The sequence below is a fragment of the Phaethon lepturus genome, unplaced genomic scaffold (assembly GCF_000687285.1).
Source record: "Phaethon lepturus isolate BGI_N335 unplaced genomic scaffold, ASM68728v1 scaffold32818, whole genome shotgun sequence".
Classification (NCBI taxonomy): Eukaryota; Metazoa; Chordata; class Aves; order Phaethontiformes; family Phaethontidae; genus Phaethon; species Phaethon lepturus.
In genome coordinates, this window is record NW_010556265.1 from 5,487 (window position 1) to 28,402 (window position 22,916).

At 41.4% G+C, this 22,916-nt stretch overlaps 1 protein-coding gene across 1 annotated transcript; it reads right to left on the minus strand.

Annotated features, from left to right (window-relative positions):
• Positions 1 to 3,365: 3,365 nt before the first annotated feature.
• On the minus strand, positions 3,366 to 22,916 carry DHX57 (DEAH (Asp-Glu-Ala-Asp/His) box polypeptide 57). The gene is made up of 23 exons (XM_010292423.1): positions 22,744 to 22,916; positions 21,932 to 22,084; positions 21,485 to 21,655; positions 19,232 to 20,043; positions 17,463 to 17,656; positions 17,210 to 17,331; positions 16,758 to 16,953; positions 15,856 to 15,980; positions 14,963 to 15,096; positions 14,224 to 14,278; positions 13,253 to 13,455; positions 12,049 to 12,165; positions 11,525 to 11,621; positions 10,024 to 10,197; positions 9,052 to 9,252; positions 7,940 to 8,216; positions 6,741 to 6,836; positions 6,559 to 6,642; positions 6,305 to 6,442; positions 5,405 to 5,479; positions 4,838 to 4,972; positions 3,628 to 3,828; positions 3,366 to 3,509 (listed from the first exon to the last, which is right to left on the minus strand). Exons 1-23 carry the CDS (start codon positions 22,914 to 22,916, stop codon positions 3,366 to 3,368), a joined length of 4,077 nt encoding a protein of 1,358 aa, XP_010290725.1.

Here is a 22,916-nt window from a genome sequence, read left to right on the forward strand (position 1 = left end):
GAGTTACCAGTACCAGCTGTCATTCTTACTGTTCAGTCTTGAATGTTATGGTGGTCTGTACCTTGTGTTTTTATTTGTACCTCTTCAAAGCTGAGTGAAGCTGAAAACCTGTCTGGAGGTGCTTATACATGTGATGATTTGACTTAGAAAAATGTCTATAAAAGGTGTTAACAGGTAGAAGAAAAATGCTGGTCTGTCCTTTTGATTAAAGAACGAGTTAACTTCTCTGTTACTTAGTTTACATTCCAGAAGTATTCCATTAGAGATATTTTTAGAAATTTTGTTTTATGTCCTAGTTGTCCAGATAGTACCACTTTTGTGATACTTTTGATAGATTGGCATTTCTGGTGCAGAAGGTAATACATTTAGACACTCTTTTTAGGAAATCAAGGCTGTTCTTGCAGCTTGCAGGACACAAGCAGAACCTGTGGGTCATGTTTAAGTAGCAGTATGTTTGGGGAAGCAAAAGCTCATGTTATGCCTATCTGACCTGGTCTGCCTTACCACATCTTTGGCAGTGAAGTGTAACCAAGAGCCTTGCTGCTGCCCTGATCAGTTGTTGCTTTGGGAAACTGGACGGTAGCTGCCTGTATACAGCTTGTTCCTATTTCACCACAGGTCACTGAAGGATTTAATAGAAATATGATAAACTAGTGCAAGGTATTTGCCAGTTTCATTTGTCTTTGCAGCTGATAATGGTTATTAGCAGGTGAGTAAGGAAACTGGAGTGCCAGATGATTTTGACTTAAAGGTCTTCCTTATAGTATGTTCTGGCCTATATTGTGTCTTGCAGGCCAGTGAGGAACAATAATTCTCTTGGGGCTTCTAATTTTTCAGCAGTGGGTTGATATTCTACTGTTAGAGTAGAGCACTGCAGCTGTGCATGGGCACCCAACCCCAGGTTCAGGCTTTCAGATGAACTTTGGTTATTATTGCTTTACATGACATCCAGGTACTAAAAGAATGATAATGAGCCCCTATACATGACTTCACAAAGACTCTTCCTTTGCACTACAGCATCTGTTTGTCTCATCCCTTCTCTCCTCTCTTCCCTGTGTTTGTACATTTTAGTGCATTGGTGCTTGGTAGGATAAGTGACTTTCCTTGCTGATGATGCTGCAATTAGTATTTTGTTATAACCATAGTCCCTTGTAACCTTGTAAGGCTTGTAAGCAGAAGAGGAATCTGGAAGCAACTGCTTTAAACTAGGGTGACCCAAAAGCCATTGCTAAACACTGCAGGGGGGAGTATTTATTGCAGTTCACATCATCAAGGGTAAAACTACCCCATGCAACAGTGCTTTTAAAAGGGAGTAACTTTTTCTTTTTTTTCTCTGTGTACTGCTGATACAAGCTCACTCCACAATAAACCTGGAGACTAAAACTCTTCTAGTGCTACCTTCCTTTTTCAGTCTTTCCACCCATTAAAGTATTAGAAGGAAGGGGGGAGGTTGGGACTGCAACATATCCACTGTTGTTTTGTGATTGTATCTATTGATGTGTAGTGCCTTGCACTAAGGCAAGGTACTGGGATGTTTTGCAAGTCCTCCTCCCCTCCAGCTGCATGAATACTGCTGTCACCTGCTACATCACCAGCTATCTTTGCCCTCACCTTCACTTGGGATAGCTCAGGTGGAATTTAGCATGTACTTGGGGGAAGAGTCATACAGACCCTGCTCAAGCACCAGTTTCCATCCAAAACTGGATGGTTGAGAAGTCATTTATTCAAGGGGCTACCACTTGGAAAGTGCGTGGAAGTCTGAGGTGAAAAATTTAATCTCTTCCTATTCAACTCCACTGTGAACATGAACAGAAAGACTATTTTCTTATCCTTATTGGCATAGCTGCCAGGCACACAGAAGCAACACCATACTTAACAGGTCTGCTTCACACAGAGCTAATGGCTGACAACATGCTCTGTATGCCTCTGCAAGTGGTTTAATACCCTGCCCCAGGACTCCTAGGCCTTAACAGCTCTTCACTAAACCTCAGAAAAAACCCCAAGTGTCCAGGTGCACAGTTACAGGAGTATGGTGCTACTGTTGACCAACATTAAGCTAAGGCAACAGTTTAGACTTCTGCAGTTTAACATACCCACAGAGACCATTCTACTGCACTGGTATGTTGGTCTTGGTACTGTCTTTGTCATGCAAGGGTGTGTTGCTGAGAAAGCACTTCTACAAATGTTCAGCTATGTGTTTTGAAAAATCAAAGTAGTCCGAAAATCAAAGTAGTCCGCAGACAATATACTTCCTTCTGCTCATCTTTCCTCAGCCTGTAGGCTATTTCTAGCTAGGGCTGGTGGTAGGGACAGTGTTTACTCTGGTTTTACTATTACAGATGACAGCAAAGTTATTTCACTGAAGACACTTGCTAGTATTTGCAATTGCTAGTACATCAAGCAGCTTGACTGTAGCAATGCTCAGCATTCCCTGTTGAAGGGAAGAAGTAATAGTTCATTATGACTGTGTCATTTTGCCATGCTCTTCTGTAAGCAGTCCACTTCCCAGAGCAGGAGTTTGGTTAAGTTTCCAAAAGTGGGACTTTCTTCCAGCTGTGACAGGTGACAGGAGGGCTAGCACCTACCAGAGGAGGTTAACAGTGAGCAGTACCATCCACACAAGGGTCCATTTTTAGACTGCTGCAGTGTGTTATCTCATCTGTTTTACTTTATCACAGCACAGTGGGGGCTGGAAAAGCCTGGCTTTTGGGGGAAATTGCCACACTCTCCTGCAGTTTTACACTGTAACCAGAGCAGCCTGCACTGATCCAACTAACTGACTGATCTGGTATAGTCTCCTTGCCAGAGGACACTCTGTAACTCCATTTCAGAACCACTTGACATGAATCAAAAGGCACCTTTTTAAGGGCCTTGGGTTGAACCTTAAGCAAATCAATCCCTGGTCAGCCAAGACTGACTACCTCAGTCAAATCTTGGTCAAAATGTAGACATTGAGTTTAAACCAATTTGTGAGCAGCCTCCAGGCATGACTATTACAAGCAGCAGCTAGGTATTGGGTATTTTTGTGACCAGAAAACACTACTGCCCAGTGTATAGCCTCATGAAAAAATTACTTTACTTTCTTACTTGGAGGTTTCCGTTCCCCCAGGAGATTTGCCCTTTTCCCATTCCCCAGAGCGTATTGTAAGCCATCTTTGAACAAGTGAGCTCTCTGCAAACAAAGGTGGGGGGGGAAACCAAAAACAAAACCCCCCAAAACTTGTCACAATAATAGAGTTGCCAGCTTGGTCTTCCAGAGATCAGTGCCATGTTTTGAGACAACAAATACATTAAGACACTGATGTTACTTGGTCTGTTCTCAGGCAGTAGCAAACAGTGAGTCTTCACAGAAAGCTGTTCTCATGTTACTGCGTGGTCACAAGCTTTACAATCATTCCGATGATCTGAGATCCACGGGGGCACATACATAAATCCATGCTGGGATTCTTGATTTTATCCTGCAGCAGCTGGTCGAGTTCACAGCGCAGCTCTTTCACGAGCTCTGCCACCTAACACATGGTAAAATACAGAGGCGAGTGTAAGGCTCATGAAATGCACCTCCTGCATTCTAAACAAAAGCACAGCTCTGCAGCACTCCCAGTATTATCTATCTCTCATTTTCCTTACCTGGTGAGAAGCCGCCACAAACCGTATCCATCCATCATCAAGAGAAATGACAAATTCTCCTTTCTGCAGCTGCATGTGAACCTGCCCACCTCCAAGCAGGACCAGCGGGTATACTGACACCATACTGCAGTCTCGAATGAACACACGGCTGGTCTTGATTTTCTCATGATACACCAGGTAGGGGCTCTCAAAGTGCCTAGTCTAGAACATACACAACATCCTTGTTAAAGTGCCACATCTCTTCCTACCTGCTCAAGCAAATATGGGCCCTCCCCTGCCTCTTTTACAGCTGCAAAGAACAGCAAATGTGCCTAAAATGCACCTGCATGACTAACAGGCTCTGACGCTTAAAAGCTGCCAATAACTTAACTTTACCAGTTAGCTCTTGCTCCTTCCCACTTTGCAGTGAGCATGTGAGAAATCAGCTAATTAATTCATCAATGTTGCCCCAAGTTCTTCATTTCATACTAAGGACATTTTCATGTGCGTGTTTGTTTATGCTCTTTGAAAGCAAGTGATGAACAGTTCAAAGCCTTTGATAACCCAAATATGTGGTTAATGATTAAAACCCCACTTTTTTTAAAGCAAGTAATTTATATCCTGGAAAAGCAATGAATCATCAAATATGGAGACAGATTTCTTGAGACAAATTATAACCTTATATCATGGCAGAGAGTGAAGAGCTTTTATTGCAGTATTAGCTATTAAGATGGAAAGGAAACTAACTTCAGAGTTTGAGGACACACAAAGTAACGAACAAGAGTATGTATGTCCCTGAATTATTTACCAATAAATAACATTTCAGCTGAAGAGACGAAGCCTGGGGAGGCGAGGTGGGGACAAGTAATATCAGGTGCTATACATGTGCATGCAATCTCAGTCAATGCTGAGGAGAAGCCAGAGGAGCACTGCAACTGCAACATTTTTGTGTGCAGCTTTGCAGATGCAGCTTAAGAAACCATGAACTGGGGGTTTACTGCCGTCTGCTAATTCCACTCCAGAGGCTGGAATTTATTAACTGTGTGCCGAAAAGAACACTCAACTCAGGAACACACCATTATTTTACAATTCTAACAGGGGACTGTTCAGTCATTAAGATTTGGGTTTTTTAAACATCAATAGGGACCCTCACTGTAATCTCAACTGCTCAGGCAAAGGCGATTTATTTTATAAAAAAGAGCCTGCTTTGCAGAAAAAAAAGAATTTTGACCTGATAATTCACAGATGAAGGGTGAATGTGAACATAACCATCATTTTTGGTAACAAATTTCAGTTCTTCTGCTTTTGGTTGCATTTTGACAGCTCCTGTACTGGTCTTCTGGTATTTGCCCTCTGGCTTTTTCACCTGTATGGTAAAATAAAAAAATTACTAAAATCTGCTGTACCAGAAAACCTTTTTAATTCTACATTTTAATTTTATCAAAACCAGAAATTCTCAAGTAGTAAAACATCAAGTCACTAGAGAAATATTACACGCTGGGTGCTGTCTAACCCTGACTGTTCATTTGTAACCTCAGCCTTCTAAAAAGCTGTAATTTAAAGTAGCTTCTTAAAAACATTTGCTGCTGGTTTCTGTGTGACACTAAAATCAGCCCGTAGGAACAGCAGCAGTCTCAAGCAATACAAACTGCAACTCAGCTGCCTAGCTCTAACATTATAAGCAGCAAGCTTTGTCAACCTAAGCCAGGCTCAAGTCTGCCACAATCAGCCCAGACTGAAAGCAGGCTATGTGGATATGCTAGATAGCAGAAGGGAAAATGAAAAAGCATTCTTTTACCTGAACAACGTTGGGATACAGTGCAGCACACAACATAGCTGAGATCAGCTTGATGTTCTCTGCATTCGAGTTTGCCTGTGAAATTAATGCATGCATTAGGTATTCTATAGGTAAGTCTATAAAGGTAAAGCCTCGCTTCTGGAATGATTGAATTCCTGAAACCGACTTACTTTCATAGCTGCATTGCAGTGCTTTATAGGGGAGAACCAAGTTACTGCTCCTAAGGGCTCAGGCTAGACCTGGGCTGTGTTCCCCCCACTATCAATGGAGCAAATCGGCCACCAACTATCTTGATGCAGTTAGTGCTGAACCTAATTGTTCCCTGAAGTCTGGCTACAAAGTCACTTGCCCTCGAGAGAAAGCAAGCACACACAAAGCTCACTTCCAACGCACAGTGAGACTCTACAACTACTAAACCCTTAGCACTTCATCATGCAGCCCTAAGAGTTCTTTGGCTCTGGGGGTACTGCTTTTTGAACATAGTCCGCAATGCTGAAATATTTCACTGCCTGCTCTGTAATGTAATTCTGTTCCCAAAATAAGGTTGGCACTAATCCAAACATTCAGGCCAGGTCATGAGTCAGACCCATGCCTTTCCGCCACTTGCTGACTTCTAATGTGTCAAGTCAACAGTGTTTCACTGTCTCAAAGGAGCAGGTTTCAGCTCACTTCCACATCTGGGCCTGTTCTTCCTGGGCACATAAGGCCTCATGCAATCAAGGCTAGTACCAGCACGTATGATGTACAGGGAGGAAGAATAGAGCAGGTAGGAAGTGACTGTTGCCAGTGTGAGATTACAAAGCCAGGCTGTGGCCAGAAGTCCACCAGTCCAGAGCCTAGCACCCAGGTCAAATGAAAAACTGCAGCATAATTTTTGAGCACTGAAATTCTGCAAATTACCTCTTCTCCTGTGGCATCCAACACACCATCGCCTCCCTGGGACCACTTCTTCTCAATGTCCCTGGCTCTTAATCCCTCCTTCACAAACCCGATGTCAGAAAGCAGTTCTGTGAATTGCCGTTTCAGACTGGCAATTTCCTACAAACAGAGAAAGGGCTGTGATGGGAGAGTCCTCAACAGTTGCTTATTTTTGTCACTAGGACTCTGCCAGTGACTCAACCAGTCCCTGTGCAAGGCCACAAAAAATGACTTACCTGAAGAACTCTTCCTGACAAAAAGTTCTCCCTGCAGTAGTTGTAGCTTGCCTGAGAGCCCTGTTTGATACTTAAACACCATCCCTAATTGAAAGGATGGGAGGAAATCTTTAATAAAATATTTCGGTTGAATTTCAAGCACATCACAAACCTCTCAGAGAGGCTACTGAATTTTAGCTCACCTTATAGGCCTGGAGAAGAGCCAGGTAGTCACTATTTCCTAATGCAAACTCCAGCTTCTTTTTGTTTGCTTCTTCCCTTTTATCCCATGGTGACACCTAGACAGGCAGTAACAGATTGTGTTCTTCCCCCCACATAACCTTGGTATTTTCCGAGCAGCTCACAGCTCTAAATGCAAATTTTCTCCATGGATAACAGAAAATATAAGGCATCAAAAAAAATGCCTAGTCAACAGCAGAGCACCTAAGCCCATTGCCCTGACTAACCACAAGAGATCCAAAGGTAAATCTGTGACTGACCAGCTCACAGAAAATACCTCATTTTGGGCAGACCTCTCTGCAGCTGCAGAATGCCAAGATCCATGCCAAACACCATCCCATCTGACAAATCTTAGCAAGTTAGTGGAGCTGTAGCTCAAATGAGAATGTCTATAATACAGAACAGCACAGCAAGTCTAAAATCCACTTGGGTCTGAGGGAGAGAGAAGGTGATAGTAACTCAGGACATTCAAAAAGCTGAATTCAAGTTATTCTATATCATCATATAGAAACTTACAGCACTTGAAGTCAAAATGCTGTAGAAAATGCCCAATAAGCATATGGAAAACAATATGCAATAAAATAACTAGAACAATCTATTTCCAATTCTTTCACAACTATTCTCAATACAAACTATTTGCACTACTAACAATAGCAATCAAAACTTCAAGAAAGTCTGACTTTTCATGCAAGTTTGTACATTGCAGTAGATTACAGCAGCCGATTCAAAAAGCCAAAGTGAAAGTGAACACACAAACTGAGATCCAGACTGAACTCTGCATTCACAGCTCAGACATGTCAACTTCATCATTATCACTGGTTCATAATAATTTCTAACTGCTTCTTATATTGCCATTCATTTCAATTTTTATACCAAATTTGGACAAAATGGACTGGTTGTACTTCTTAGTTCAAATTAAAACTAATATTCATTCTGTTTCTACTGTTCACTTAGAATAACATTCTTGTCACTGCTGCATTGTTCTCATCTTCTGCTTATAACTGGGCTTTTTTAATGAGCACTATATTAACATACAAACAACATAGGTTAAAAGGGAGAATTAAAATACTCAAGTGTAGTACGCTGCAAGTTACAACAGCATTTTGTTGCTGCATGAAAACACAGAACTTTCAAAGTGGGATACACAGTTAAGAACACTTACAAAAGGCGACTTAAAGGCCAGACTGGCTGCTATAGTTAGTGCAGGATCCAGGCAGCGGAAGATGGTGCCAAACAGCATTAGCTTGCCAATCCTGACATCAACAGGCAGAGAAGCCAAGTGATATCCCAGAGGGGTGAGCTTTTCGTCTGGAGTTAATGCTCCCAAGTCTTGTAGTCGTAGCTTTGATGTTTGCAAAGACTCAGTTCTAGGGGGCTCAATTAGTCGTGATAAGACAGACTGAAGGCTCTGTGCAGAAAACATCTCCAGAATCTTAATTCTTAAGGGGGTGTGGGGGGGTGGAATTTAAAAAGAAAAAAGATAGAATAAAGAAAAAAAAGCAGCTTAGTTCCATACACAGGACAAAAAAGCAAGCTTTTATAAAAACAAAACAAAAAAACCAACAGAAACCATGCTTCTAGGAACATGCTCCCTAGAAGAGGGCCTGTAACATGTATTTCAAGTCAGGAAGCAACATGAAAACATTGGGGGGCAGTATACCTCATCCAAACTCACAGTCCATAAGAACAGATTCCTATTTAGCACACTAGAGTTTAAAATAAAGTTTTTACTGTAAAAAAAAAACATTTGTACAAAAAGGAACCGAAACAACACAAAGAGGTGCACAGTGTGCAACAGGGACAGGAGGGCCTCTTCATTTAGTATTTGCATGATGGTGGTGCTCGATCCAAGCTGTGGCTTTACTGTACTATGCTGCACAGAAACAACACAGGAGAGTTTACAGCATAAAGGGGCAACCATCTACCATGGATCTGGAGTACAGGAATACAACCGACTTCTCTGGTGATGAAAGATCTGAGACATATATCTTTTTCTCAGGATCAGATGAGAGCTAAGGAAAGTGAAGAAGGGCAGGGAGAATTGATGGAGGGTACGATTCAGGGAGGGTCTGGATGCAGAGGCAATGTGATAGTAAAATCAAAACAATCAGCTGACAGAGCCTTAAATCTCCAGAGCAAGTTTCTTGGTCTCATGATATGAGAAAACACTAGGAAACTAAACACCTTGGTAATGGCATTCCAGGTGCTCCCTGCAGTGGAGGAAAGATGTTCTGCATGCTGGCTTTTTCAGGCAATACAGGAACAACAGCTCACCTTAGACAAAGCTGCTCCAAGGGCACCCTTTGTATTTCTGGTAACTGCTGTTTTATAAGATGATGGTTATAGTGATGGCTACTGAAAAGATGAAAACAGACGCCTGAGGCTACACGGCCTGCTCTCCCTTTCCTTTGCAGAGCGTTGGCCTTGGACACAAATGTGTCTTCCAGACTTTCCATTCCTTTGCTTGGGTCATATCTACAGGAGAGCAAGAGACAGGCTTATATTCATGAACATACAGTGAACAGGCTGGAGATCACAGAATCATTAAGGTTGGAAAAGAACTTTAAGATCATCAAGTCCAACCATCAACCCAACACCACCATGCCCACTAAACCATGTCCTGAACTGCCACGTCCACACGTTTTTTTGAATACTTCCAGTGATGGTGACTCCATCACCTCCATGGGCAGCCTGTTCCAATGCCTGATCACCCTCTCACTAAAGAAATTTTTCCTAATATCCAGTCTAAACCTCCTCTGGTGGAACTTGAGGCCATTTCCTCTCATCCTATCACTAGTTAATTGTGAGAAGAGACCAACACCCACCTCACCACAACACCCTTTCAGATAGTTGTAGAGAGCGATAAGGTCTCCCCTCAGCCTCCTCTTCTCCAGACTAAACAACCCCAATTCCCTCAGCCGCTCCTAATAAGACTTGTGCTCCAGACCCCTCACCAGCTTTGTGGCCCTTCTCTGGACATGCTCCAGCAACTCAATATCCTTCTTGCAGTGAGGGGCCCAAAACTGAACACAGTTGAGCAGTCAGATGCTGCCAACTTCTGTATGGACCCAATTCCCACCCCTGCAGTTGGATCTGAATCTAGACTGGTTTCCTCCACCTTGCAGCAGCTTTCTGCAGATCAAGTTCCTTCAAGTTTTTCCCGGTTCTTCGGACAGCTAAAGTATGCAGCTCAAGGCACAGAGCACTCTCACAGATCACAAAGCCCTGAAGAATGAACCCCAGTACCTTTTCTCCTTCATTTTTCCAGAATCAATGACATAGACCACATCATCAATGGTGACAGATGTTTCTGCAATGTTTGTAGAGATGATGATTTTGATAACTCCTGCAGGAGGCCTGAGGAACACAGACTGCTGTTCTTCACTAGACAGCGAAGAATGAAGCGGATAAACGACACACCTGGAAGGACAATATGACAGCATTCTCAGTGCCATCTCCAGCCTTGGAAAAGGCTGGGAACAATCTTGGGAACAACCTCCCTGCACACACTTTTGCTTCACTAGTACTAGACACTGCCCACACCCATTCAAAGCAATATGAAACCAGCAAACTTCTCTGCCATATCACCTTTAAGACACAGAATTATAGAATCATTTAGATTGGAAAAGACCCTTAAGATCATAAGAGTCCAACTGTTAAGCTAACACTGCCAAGTCCACCACTAAACCATGTCCCTAAGCACCACGTCTACATGTCTTTTAAATACCTCCAGGGATGGTGACTCAATCACTTTCCTGGGCAGCTTAATAACACTTTTGATGAAAGTATTTTTTTCTAATATCCAATCTAAACCTGCCCGGGCACAACTTGAGGCTCTCTCCTCTCATTCTATCACTTGTTACTTGGGAGAAGAGACCAACACCCACCTCACTACAAACTCCTTTCAAGGTAGCTGTGGAGAGCAACAAGGTCTCCCCTCAGCCTCCTTTTCTCCAGGCTAAACAACCTCAGTTCCTTCATCTGCTCCTCACAGGACTTGTCCTCTAGACTCTTCAGCAGCTTTGTTGCTCTTCTTTAGACATGCTCTAGCACCTCAGTATCCTTCTTGTAGTGAGGGGCCCAAAACTGAACACAGTATTTGAGATGTGACCTCACCAGTGCTGAGTACAAAGGGACAATAACTTCCCTAGTCCTGCTGGCCACACTATTTCTGAGACATGTTCTAGGGGAAGGTGGAGAAGTTTATAGAAGGGACAAGTCTCAGAATATTGTTGAGCAAAAATTTTGTCTCTTCTGAAGAGTCTAGAATCTGACATTTATAATGTCAGACTGGAAGAAATCACTCCAGCTAACCTTGCCATGGACATCTGTATAAAAACTGTTTAGTCAAGGAGATTCAATTACATCTCCATGTAACAATCTAAGGACAAATACAACCACAACTGAATGCATCTCAACAAATGTTCTGAAACAGAACGAAGGCTGAGATGAAGTTTTCAACAGTCCACTGGATCATGCAGAGGCACAAAATGGAGAACATTCATCAGTAGGGTCTCTGAGAACTTCAACAACTAACCTTCCTAAGTTGAGGAGAAAAAACAAAAAGAGCAAGGCTGTAAGATAGTAGAAAAGAAATTACCCTGGCTGGAGTCAAGACCTTCATATCACAAGCTATCGCAGACATTTAATAACCTTTATTTATCCCTAGACAGAGGCAGGCTTTGTGCAGGAAGCTACTCTTTATTTATGGGTAAAGACCGATAGTTTTGGAGCTTTTCTGCCTTACCTCTTGCTGTGCCTGTTATTAAAAAGAGCATTAGACTGGAGCTGCTCGTAAAGCATCTTGATCTCTGCTAAACCAGGCAAAAATATCAATACAGCACCTGTACATGTAGGTTTAAAAAAAAAAAAAAAAAAAAAAAAAAAAAAAAACCAACAAAAAACAGGGAACCCGTAAATTTTAAAAAAAAAAAAAAAAAAAAAAAAAAAAAAAATCACTCAACAGACAGGACAGCATGATATTTTAATCAATGTGCAGAAGGCCCAAGTCAAAACTCCAGCTCTGTTTTGCAATTATTGTACAAAAAACACACAGGCTGCAAGAGTCTCTCACCAAAGACTTTCCAAAGTAGACAATTCTCTCACCATCCCATGTATATCAGGGGCATTGTTACTCAGCTAGAACTTTTTTTTCAAAAATAGTCAGTAACTCCAGAAACTCTCCATGCAAAACATTAGCTTTGGGCTGTCTATAAGTGCGCAGCCTCCATGAATCTACTTTTGTTTCTCTCTCAAGGACAATGAAATTACCAGGGGGGTATGAATGTCTGCCAGCAACTATCCATTCCAGCAAGGCTTCAATTAATTCCAGATTAACTTTGTCCAAGTCCATGACAGACATTGTTTTCAACACTGCCTTGTTAACCCCTGAGGAAAAAGAAATAAAACACACAGTAAGTCCATCTCTTGTAAAAAACATCTGCTGGATGCATTGAACCAGTGTGGCTGCAAAACCAACCACCCCTTGGTTTAAACAGCATCTGGCTTAGACCAGATAGAGGTAGCTCTGTAAGTAACTCAATGCATCACATTCCCCCTCCACTTCAATGCTTTCCTCTTCCGTTCCTTTCTCATGCCTTACATTGGGCTCACACCAGCCCTGTGCACAGCCTAGATCAGGATTCAGCTACTAGCAGAACAACATGCTCACATACTAGTGGTAAGAGGAGCTGAAAGCCTTCATATGGCCACTTACAGATACTTCCAGGACTACCTTCTCAAGTTCTCTCTCCTCCCTTCCAATGTTTCTTACAGACACTCAAAAAAAAAATCCAGGTTCCCTTACTCTTCTGAGACGGTTAACTGTCTAGCAGCAATCTGAAGCTTTTAAGCAATGGCTCTCACTCAATACCACTGTAGTGCTCACCATAAGGGTGTGCAGGGAGGAACTCTTCAGGACTAAGCACAAGGAGGATTTTGATGATAACAGTGGGAAGTTCATGGGAAGGTCTGCCTCTCTTACTAGGGCATTCACTGAGTGACTGAATTTCTCAAGGAAGGCTTGTCGTGCTGAAGTGGCCTGCTTCAAGCAGGCAGATACATGCTTGTGCTTTAAGTAAAGCTGCTCCAGCAAGCACAGATCCAGAGAAGAAAGTGGAATTAACAAGGCATCTTTCAGATGGGATGGAAACAGACAGTAGCTGAAAACTGTCCATTTTCGGATGCTAAGAACTGTTTTCAGCCAAGATGTTTGTTCTAGTTTAAGAGAACAATGGGTTCTCTCTTTTTTTTGTTTTTTTTTGTTTTGTTTTGTTTTTTTTTTTTTTTTTTTTTTTTTTTTTTTTAAGCTGGCAGGAGGTTTCTGATCTCATCTAGAAGCAGTGACCTGCTTAACTTCACAAGTACAAAACTCTGAAATATATATATGCATTCAACATACAGTATCATACGCTAACATACCATTTTGGGTGGCAAATGTTACATGCCCATTTATTAGATTTAAGAAGGAGGTCACCTTTATATCGTGTAAGGAGCTGCTTCAGAGTTAGTTTTTGGTCTGGATCTGAATCTCTGACAACTGCATCAGTGCCTTCCAGAATGCCAGCACATCTCAGGTCCTCCTCTACTTCTTCAAATGCAGTTCTTTGGTGTCTTCCATTCTGTTTGTTTTCTTGCTTCATCTTGCGCCTGTAGGGACTACTGTCCTCTAAAACATATCTGACCAGCAGAACATTTAGTGGCATGGATAGAAGCTTAACAGTCTCCTTCTAATAATTAACTACAAAGACAGGGTATGAAAAGTATTTATATAAAAATCTTAGAGGAACGTTGTATAAGGGGGTTGCAAAACCACAGACAGCATCAAGGTCAAGATGTCCTTCCATATCGAGATGTTGGTCTTTTAAAAGCTGTGATGTGAAAGACTAGGACTGCAAACTTGATCTTGACAGCTAAGTGGGCAGCTCAGAGCAACAATCCACAAATAATTTACAATAGCTGATCAATTTACTATCTGGAATATCTGAGCTGCTGTGACTCTCCAGTAACTACAAGTGGTAACAGGAATCTGGTATCTGAGCTGCAAGGGAGGGCTTACAAAAAGGAGTTGTTTGGTATGCTTTATTTTTCACCTTCAGTGCTGAAAGCTACCTTCAAATTTCTTTTGCTTACCAATTTCTAACCACCAATGAAAGAAGTAAAGCACAAGCACTGACAAGCTCTTCATGGCAAAGCTCACCTTTTCTTGAGTACTTATGTTGTATTTAACACAGAAAGGCTTGTTTTCGCATGAGATCCCAGACTGCACTGCACTATAAGAAGTATGGTTTCAAATCTGTGCTTTAGTAGAATTCCAAGACTGCAGATGGTGGGGGAAATCTGAGTGGATTTAATTTTTAAATCTATGCACAGAACTACTGCAGTCTCAAGGTCAACAGTGCAACCTCAAAGGACACATACATCTGAGAATGTTTGGCAATTTCATACCTTGTCATTGCAATCACGTCTTCCAGAAAAAACTGATCCACAGGAAGTGTTTGACCTAAAAGGAAACATGAGAATAAATCTGCATGCCACACAACATGCAGAAAAAGAGGCAAAAGACAAAAGATGGTTATCATTTCACACAGGTTTCAGTGTGAAATGCTTTCATCATTTCAAACAGTGTCATACACTGTTTCACAGCTCTCATTTATACTGCACTCTTCAATACAATTTCTGTCTAGGACAAACAGTGGATACTTTCCAAACATGGTTTGGTCACATGCACTTACACAGTCAGAGAAGGGCTTATGGGAACATAACCCCTGAGGCTACATTCTTTTGTCATGCTCCGTGTAATAACTTAGCAATTTAAAAGGCACATTTAGCTAAATGTGTACACATCCAGCTGGATCCTCTCACTGCTTCTTTTTCACAAGGATAGAGAAGAGTCTTCAACTGTGGTGAAACTAGCTCAGGGAACCATGTCATGCACACCATACAATTTTTGTCTTTTGGGGAAGGAAATTCTGCTGGTATAGAGACAGGACAAAAAAAGTCTTCTCTCTCCTAAATCTCATTGTCTAAGCCCTTGGAATCATAGTTCTTGTATAAATACTCATCTTGCCACTTCGCAAATTAGCCCCTTGCACTTGAATTGAGAAACTCTTCTCAAGCAGAAATACTGAAAACAAACCCCTAAAACAATGAATGTGACAAGTCAATAAATATGAATGGTTTTCACCTGGTATGTTAATAATTGGACAGGAGTGAAAGTATTGAGAAAAAAGCTCTGCATTCAAGGTGGCACTCATTAGTATAATGCGCAGGTCTGGCCTCTGAACCATTATATCCTTCAGAACCAGCAGCAAGAAGTCACTGAAGAAAACAAGCAAAAAGACATTTGAATTTCCTCAGTGCTAACTTTCAGAATCCCTTTTTTCTCCCCATTCTGTCCACCTTCTTGGTGTTTTCAAAGGCACAGTGATACCACCACAGAAGCATGAGCTTCTCAGATTGTCTGGGGGCTAATAATACAATAAATTAATGGAAGGTAATCTGCTTACTTTTTGGTTGTCCCTTAGTAGAGTGTCAGGGTTACAAAAAGCTCTAGCTACCTTATAAATTAATTAAATTAATAACAAAACAAGAACATTAGGTAACAAATTAACTCAAAGTAACAGACTAGTCTTTTTTGCTATGCTTCATTACTGGAAGAAAATGTGAGCACTTGTCCCTTGCAGGTGCTCTGCTGAAGTCTGCATCAGGAGAAATAATTCCCAAAAGAGCATGTGAAGAATTGGGATATTTGGTAAAAGCTGAAACAAGGGAAGAACCAGACAACTGTGGTTAACAAGTTACTTAACCCTCCAGCCCCATTCAAAACCTCTTTTCAGCAACAGTGCAATGTCATGGCAGACTGGAAGCACAAAAATTTAAGAGACATGCTTTCTTTGCAAGCTGCTGCAACACAACTTCCTATTGACCAAAGACAAGAACCTAAAACCAGACTCCTTCCACCATGCCATATTATGGCCACAGGATCAACAAGTCTGACTTCAGTTACTTGCACCTTAGTCACCTTTATTCTTCTGACTATGTTTCTTCATTTTGCGTATGGCATAAAAGATTATTTACCTTTCTTCTGTTCTTTCGTGAACTTCATCAACAATAACATGTGTGATTCCCTGCAAAGTCAGATCTCCTTCCAGCCTTCTCAACAGCACACCAGTAGTGCAGTACAAGAGTCTGGTAGCTGATGACTTGAATGGTAAGACAAAGCATTCAGTTGACTTTGTGCAACTTAACATAGTGCAAAGAGAACAGGTGTTGCTGTAAAGCATTCGGTTTCAGCTGAGTGCCAGGTTTGGCAGAACGGGAACAAGCAATCCCTGCTGGAGATGGGCTGAAGCATTTTTCTTTCTTGGTTAAAACTGAAGAGTATCTGCTTCTTACCAAGGGGCATTACTAACTATAAGGGGTAAACAAAAAATCTAAACTGTTTTTCCTGTGGAAGTTGCTTTCTGATAAACAACTCCCTAGAAAGATTTAGTGAATGCCTTTTTTTACATAGTTCTTGGAAAAAGCAATCAGCTGTAATGTAGACAAAATTTCACTTCCCAAGGCAGCAGTTTGAACTCAACCCTCCCTTCTGGCTGGCTGAAGCTGTACCCTTCAATCTCTGCTTGGGAGACAAATGCAAATGGAGGCAAGTGGAAATGAAGTCAGTAGCCTTCCAGAGGACAGAAGTATTACTCATACTCTCAGATCCCTTCACCTGTCTCTTTGCCTTCTGTCTCAACAGAAAGAAAAACAACAATACAAGACATAGTACTGCACTCTTATTCTGTAAACTGGACTGTACAACTTGAGATGAAATAAAATACAGAATATATTTCATAATATAATATAAAATATGGTGATACAGACTTGCTTATCTCACTATATGGCAGATACAGGGTAGAGATTCTGTATGCTAGAGAAGCACTAAGCACATTTTAATACAACTAAATGAAAACCAACAAGCAAAGCATATATACCTTTACACTTTCTAGACGGATCTGATATCCAACAGTGAATCCAATCCTTTCTGTTCTTTCTTTGGCTACACGTTCAGCCACAGAAATAGCAGAGATCCTACGAGGCTGAGTGCAGATGATGTTTGCAACTCTGCTTGGAGATCCTTGTAATGAAGCATCCAAAATAAACTGAGGAATCTGAGTGGTTTTCCCACATCTGCACAACAAAATCAGGGATTAAAAAAACCTCACAAACCTACCGCCTTTCATCCATGTAAATTAAGATGACTGCATTCCACTTGAAATTTGCTTTGTTTCATTAGTGTCATCCTTCACATGAAGTTCATCTAGGACTGCTGTCACTGCTCACAGACGGACCATGACCCTAACCTTTTCACAACATGGATACATATTTCACATTCTTCTGTGTATACTTTGATACATGAAGTCTGTATGTGCAATCACACTCTTACCCCGTCATGCCACTCACAACAAGAACTTGATGGCTGTTCAGCAAACCAAGAATGGTTTCTCTCTCTTGCCAAGCAGGGAGCTTCTGTCTTTCATACAACATGGACTGGAAGTGCCTAGAAGACTGATGCACAAAAACAAACACCACGGCAGTGAGGACACACACTGGAGTGGAACAGAACCATTTGATACAGCAGCCTGTGGTTTAAATATATATTTGTCTAAAGTAAGTATGAAAAAAGATATTCGTTATACCTTTTTCAGCTGAAATTGCGTGCAGATTTTAATATTTTCGTTATATAGAGACTTTGCCTGCACATCATACTTTTTGGAAAGCTTTTTCTTGAGGTTCACATAACTCTCATTCTCCACAACAACTTGTTCAGACCTATCTTCCTCCTCCTCTTCTGCCACCTCCTCTTCTTCCTGAGGCTCTGACGCTATTGAGGCTTGAGACAGAGAATGTACAGTTAGGTATTCTTGTTACTAAGGAACAGGACCTCATCAGCACTGCAGGAAAGACACACATGTTCCAGGAGCATTCTCAACAAAGAACCTTGTTAGACTGGAGCTGAGTGTCTGCAGGACATTTTTTGACATGCATTTAGTTCAACACTACCAGCAAACCTCCCCTCACCCCATCAAACAAACCACAACCTCTCCAGCTTCAACCCACTTGTCACTACCCCTGCATCAGCTGTGCTCTGCAACACTATGGTCTGGGTGGCCACACAGTGAACCAGACTGGTAACTGGTTTGCCTTCCTTAACACTTTTCATGTGTCTCAGCTCCCCTTTCCAATTCACCACATGACCACTTCTATGGAGCACAAGACTGTGATGGCAACACCAGCTTAAATTAATTCAAACTAAACTGTAACATTAAGTGTTAAGCCACTGACAAGTACTTTCAAAGCAAGGCTGAAAGTGGATCTGTCACTTTGGTGCCTACTGGCTATCAATTGAATTGGGATTTGCTCAGACAGTAAAGTCAGCCCTTGAAAGTTTTAAGGCTACATTTACATTTAATACATAAACAAGGTATTTTCACAGAATCACAGAAACACTAGGTTGGAAAGGACCTTCAAGATCATCAAGTCCAACCATTAATCCAGCGCCACCATGTCCCCTAGACCATGTCCTGAAGCGCCACATCCACACGTTTCTTGAACACTTCCAGAGTTATTTTATAACATAAGGAAGATTATTTAGAATCTCTGATTCCAATTTCTGGAACAAAGCTGTCTTTCTGTGGAGCTGTTAAAAAATGGAATAATTTGTTTTACTATAATAAAAAAACAGGCTGTCAGCTATTTAGGTGCTCTAAAACATGATGCAGTTGTTCTTGAAAACTCTCCTGAAGAAAATTTGCCTTAGATAAAACAGTTTTGGAATTGAGAGCCTGCAGGTCATCTACGCCATGCAGTTGCTGTCACCCTGCCACGAGTGACACAGTCCCAACTCTCCCCCTGTGAAATCAACCTAGTTGTACTTGCATGCAGAAAAAGGGATGATACCTTGTACAACGTTCTAGAACCACTTGCAACATTTATTTAGCCTTAAATCCACCTTTACAAAATTAATTTTGAGGAGGGTTCGTAATTAAAAAAAGAAAAGTTTCTGAATAGATGAGTAGCAGATGCACCAAAGCTTGCAAACAACCTTCTCTGTTGCCTTCCAAGCACACTTCTCTGGTCAGTTTTGGTGAGCTCACACCACATCTTTCAATGGCCTTATATTGATTGTGTGGGAATAGGCATCATTCACTCTGGCAACCCAAACTCATTATCTCTGTGCTCCTTTAACTTCATTCTTGCCAGCAGAAAACGTCTCTGCTGCAGCTTTATTATGGAAGGGACTTCCTGAGGCACAAACAGATTATGGCTCTGGCTCATCACATGACTTTAATCTCCATAAATAGATGTGGAACAGGTGCCTGAACTGGGTGCTCTGATTTCTTTTTTTTTTTTTTTAATCTTTTTGACCATTCTCAGCCTAGAAACTGTAGAAGGAAATTTGGTGTACCTTCAGACATTTGATTTGAACCAGATGTGCTCTCTGCCTGTAGCTTTACTGAAGGTGTTGCCAGCAGAGATATAGGACGAACACTGTACTTGTGGTAAGTATTTTTAAGTAACTTGCTTATTTCAGATCCATCTTCTAAGCAAGTCACTAAGGTGTACACCACTGGTTCATTAGACTCTGCAGCTATCAAGGCCTTTCCAAAGAGGAATTCAGCAATGTGTAAACGACAAGCAAGAGGTAGATTCTCATCAGTGGAATAAAATGCCACAAGAGGTGCCTGGAGTGGATACTTGTTTTCTTCAGGAAATCTTACTTCAAGTTCATATATAGGACCATCATTGTTAGGTCTGAGATGAGCATCATCTACAGAGATCCTAGCTGGTTTTTGTGGGTGCTTTGGAGAGAATTCATGTCCAAATCTGCATTTTGAACCAAACCTGCAGCCTCCTTGGAGATAAAATTTACATACTTCCTTTGAAGTCTGCTTTGCTGTGTCCCTAATACAACCACCCTTTTGTTTAGATTTGCTAAGCCTGTTTGCTAGGTACTCCAATTCCAAACTAAAAGTCCAAACACGGTTTTGAATTCTTTCAACAAATTTTTCTCCATAGATTGACTGGAGGGCGAAAGCCTCTTCTTGTCTCTGTTCTAAACATTCTTCTCGACTGCCTTCAGCAGCTGTTGCAGAAACCTGCATCTTCTCTCCATATCTTTCGGTAAAGCACTGCAACAGCAAATACTCCAATGATGCCCCAATATTACCATTGCAGGATCTCAGTACTGTCCTACAACGCTCATTGTCAAAACCATACCTGCGACAAAACAGAGACAACATGGCAACAAATGAGTGACAGAGACTTGTTTGAAGCAAAATAACCACAGATCTGCTTGATTAGGCTTACAGTAAAGAAGCATGTATAGCATGAGATATTATTACTACATCAAAATACTGATGATATTTTACACGACAGTGGCAGGCAGTAATTTGGTGCCTGTGAATGCTAGTCTGTTGTTTATAAGGTGACAAATTAGTTTATATGGCAATCCCTAGTATCAGTCCAGGCTGGGGGATGAAGGGATTGAGAGCAGCCCTGCCAAGAAGGACCTGGGCATATTGGTGGATGAAAAGCTGGACATGAGCCAGCAACGTGCGCTCACAGCCCAGAAGGCCAACCGTATCCTGGGCTGCCTCAAAAGAAGCATGGCCAGCAGGTCAAGGGAGGTGATTCTGCCCCTCTAATCCACTCTGGTGAGACCCCACCTGGAGTCCTGCATCCAGCTATGCAGCCCTCAGCACAGGAAAGACACGGAGCTGTTGGAGCAGGTCCAGAGGAGGGACACAAAAATTATCAGAGGGATGGAACAACCTCTCCTATGAGGAAAGGCTGAGAGAGTTGGGGTTGTTCAGCTTGGAGAAAAGAAAGCTCTGGGGAGACCTTATTGCAGCCTACCAGTACTTAAAGGGGGCTTTTAAGAAAGATGGGGACAGACTTTTTAGCAGGGCTTGTTGCAATAGTAAAAAGGGTAATGGTTTAAAACTCAAAGAAGGTAGATTTAGGCTAGATAGAAGGAAGAAATCTTTGACAGTGAGTGCAGTGAAACACTGGAACAGGTTGCCCAGAGAGGCCCCATCCCTGGAAACATTCAAGCTCAGGTTGGAAGGGGCTCTCAGCAACGTGATCTAGTTGAAGATGTCTCTGCTTATTGCAGGGGGGTTGGACTAAACCGTCAATGGTCCCTTCCAACCCAAACTATTCTATGATTCTATCTCACACCTCAGAATGTAGCACATAATAGTTACAAGATTGGATTTCCCTGCCGAACTATATAAATTAAACTCTTCAGAAAAAAAGCTGAGTCCTCTCACATATAAAACACTCTCAAACAAAGAAACAGCAGTTAATAAATGCTCATATCTGAGCAAAATGGATGAAGAACATTTACATGGTTTTGAAACATTACGTATCTGGAAGAAACATATGTATAACAGCAATTGTCCCTGAGCTTTCCCAGTATCTGTTTCATTGTCTTGGAGAAAGAACTGAAAACTTTACTGATAAAAGGCCAGAGTGATTTATTTTCATAAACCATTATTTTAAATTAATATATAAATTTGTAGGAAATAGATACAAACTAATCAGTTCTGCACATATAACTTCCCTGGAGTCAAGAAGTCTAAGCACTGAGGGCTTACAGTATCCAGACTAGTGATTTACCTCTTCAGGATACAAATTATTCACTGAAAAGCATCACCTGGAGAGTTTGTGCACAGCAAATGAAGACACTTCACTTTCCACAATTCTGTGCTCAGCTGGCTTAGCAGATGACCTTTGTATTATGTGAGAAACTTCCTGATCTGTTGACCAGCACTGTTCATCATCAAGGTAATCAGGTTCATCATTGTCTTCACCAGAACCAGCTACTCTGATAAAAAGAGTTATCAAATTAATATGAAACAAAATTATACTGTTGAGGAGACATAAAACTCTGCCTCTGCAGTTTTAAATCCTCCATTTAAATGGAGGATTCTGCTATCCCTTTCCTAGAGTTAATATTGTAGAACAAAGCAGACTCAAAACCACAGGACCTGAGAGCAAATGAAAAGTTAAAAGAAAAAATACCGTTTTCATTTCTAACAGTGTGCATATTAAAGCATGCTCATCTAGAAGAGCTAGAAGTAGTGCCTTTGTTTAAACTAACTCTGATTCAGGAGCCAGCTCCTGCCCTTGAAGCTCCTGAAGAAGTTCTTTCACTCTTCTCTGGTTCTCTGATGTCATGTGTATGGTCTGCAGAGGCATTCTCTCTTCAGGTCTCCGTTTCATTTGCCCTCTTCTTCTGGCAGAAGTATTTGATCTAAAAATGAAAACAGACCATAACAAGGACTTATTTGCCTGTCTCAAATGATCTTGACTGAACTGGGATGTGTTAGGACCCAACCCTGTAATTCAAAACAGGAAAACCAAAATAAGACAAGTCCATCACCTAAGGATTATTCAGCTAGGTTCATTCTTACATTACCGGGATGTGTGTGTCTATATCTGCACACACAGAGGCATGCATATATGTATTTTATCCTATGTCAAATCCAAAGTGATTTAATAAACACTTTGCTAGGTAAAGCTGTTATCAGACCACAGTACAACCACGTATTTCTAAGCTAGATTGGTCAGAACACATTCAGGATACTATATTCATTCTAAATTGCTTATTTTCCATGGCCCAGCTTCTGCTTTGTAATACACAAAAATGAATATTCTGTGTTTATTAGTGTTTTCGGGACAAAGACATTCTGAAATTACCTTGTGACCAAAGAAGAAAATCAGAGGTTCTAATCTTTTTAAAAATCCCCAAACCTTCCTAGCTATAAAATGTTAAAAATGTTAATCAAAAAAGACATGTAAAAACTGCTTCATCACCCCTTCACACTTCTGCATATTCAAAAGTGTCCAAAAACCAGCCCCAAAGTATCCCAAACATCTCTGTGCCAAACCCCTCCAAATTAACAGAAAGACCTGGATTCCAGCCTTGGTTCCTCAAGGAGAAAAAAGTCATCTCCATCGTCCCAAATTTTGGTTGAACATTTCCTATTTCCACCAAGTTGAGACTTGTTGGAATGGCCACTGCCTCCTCTCCCTCTTCCTCCTCCTCTGTTGGGCTTGCCTCTTTTCCTCCTTGCTGAACTCAT

Bases quoted from the DNA above. Each gene is read 5' to 3' on its own strand.
- DHX57 (XM_010292423.1), bottom strand. From the start codon at position 22,916: ATGAGTTCAGCAAGGAGGAAAAGAGGCAAGCCCAACAGAGGAGGAGGA. The intron at 5,480-6,304 runs GTAATTTGCAGA...TTAATTTCACAG, and splicing joins TGGATGCCACAGGAGAAGAG to GCAAACTCGAATGCAGAGAA. The intron at 3,510-3,627 runs GTAAGGAAAATG...ACCATGTGTTAG, and splicing joins TTGTGGCGGCTTCTCACCAG to GTGGCAGAGCTCGTGAAAGA.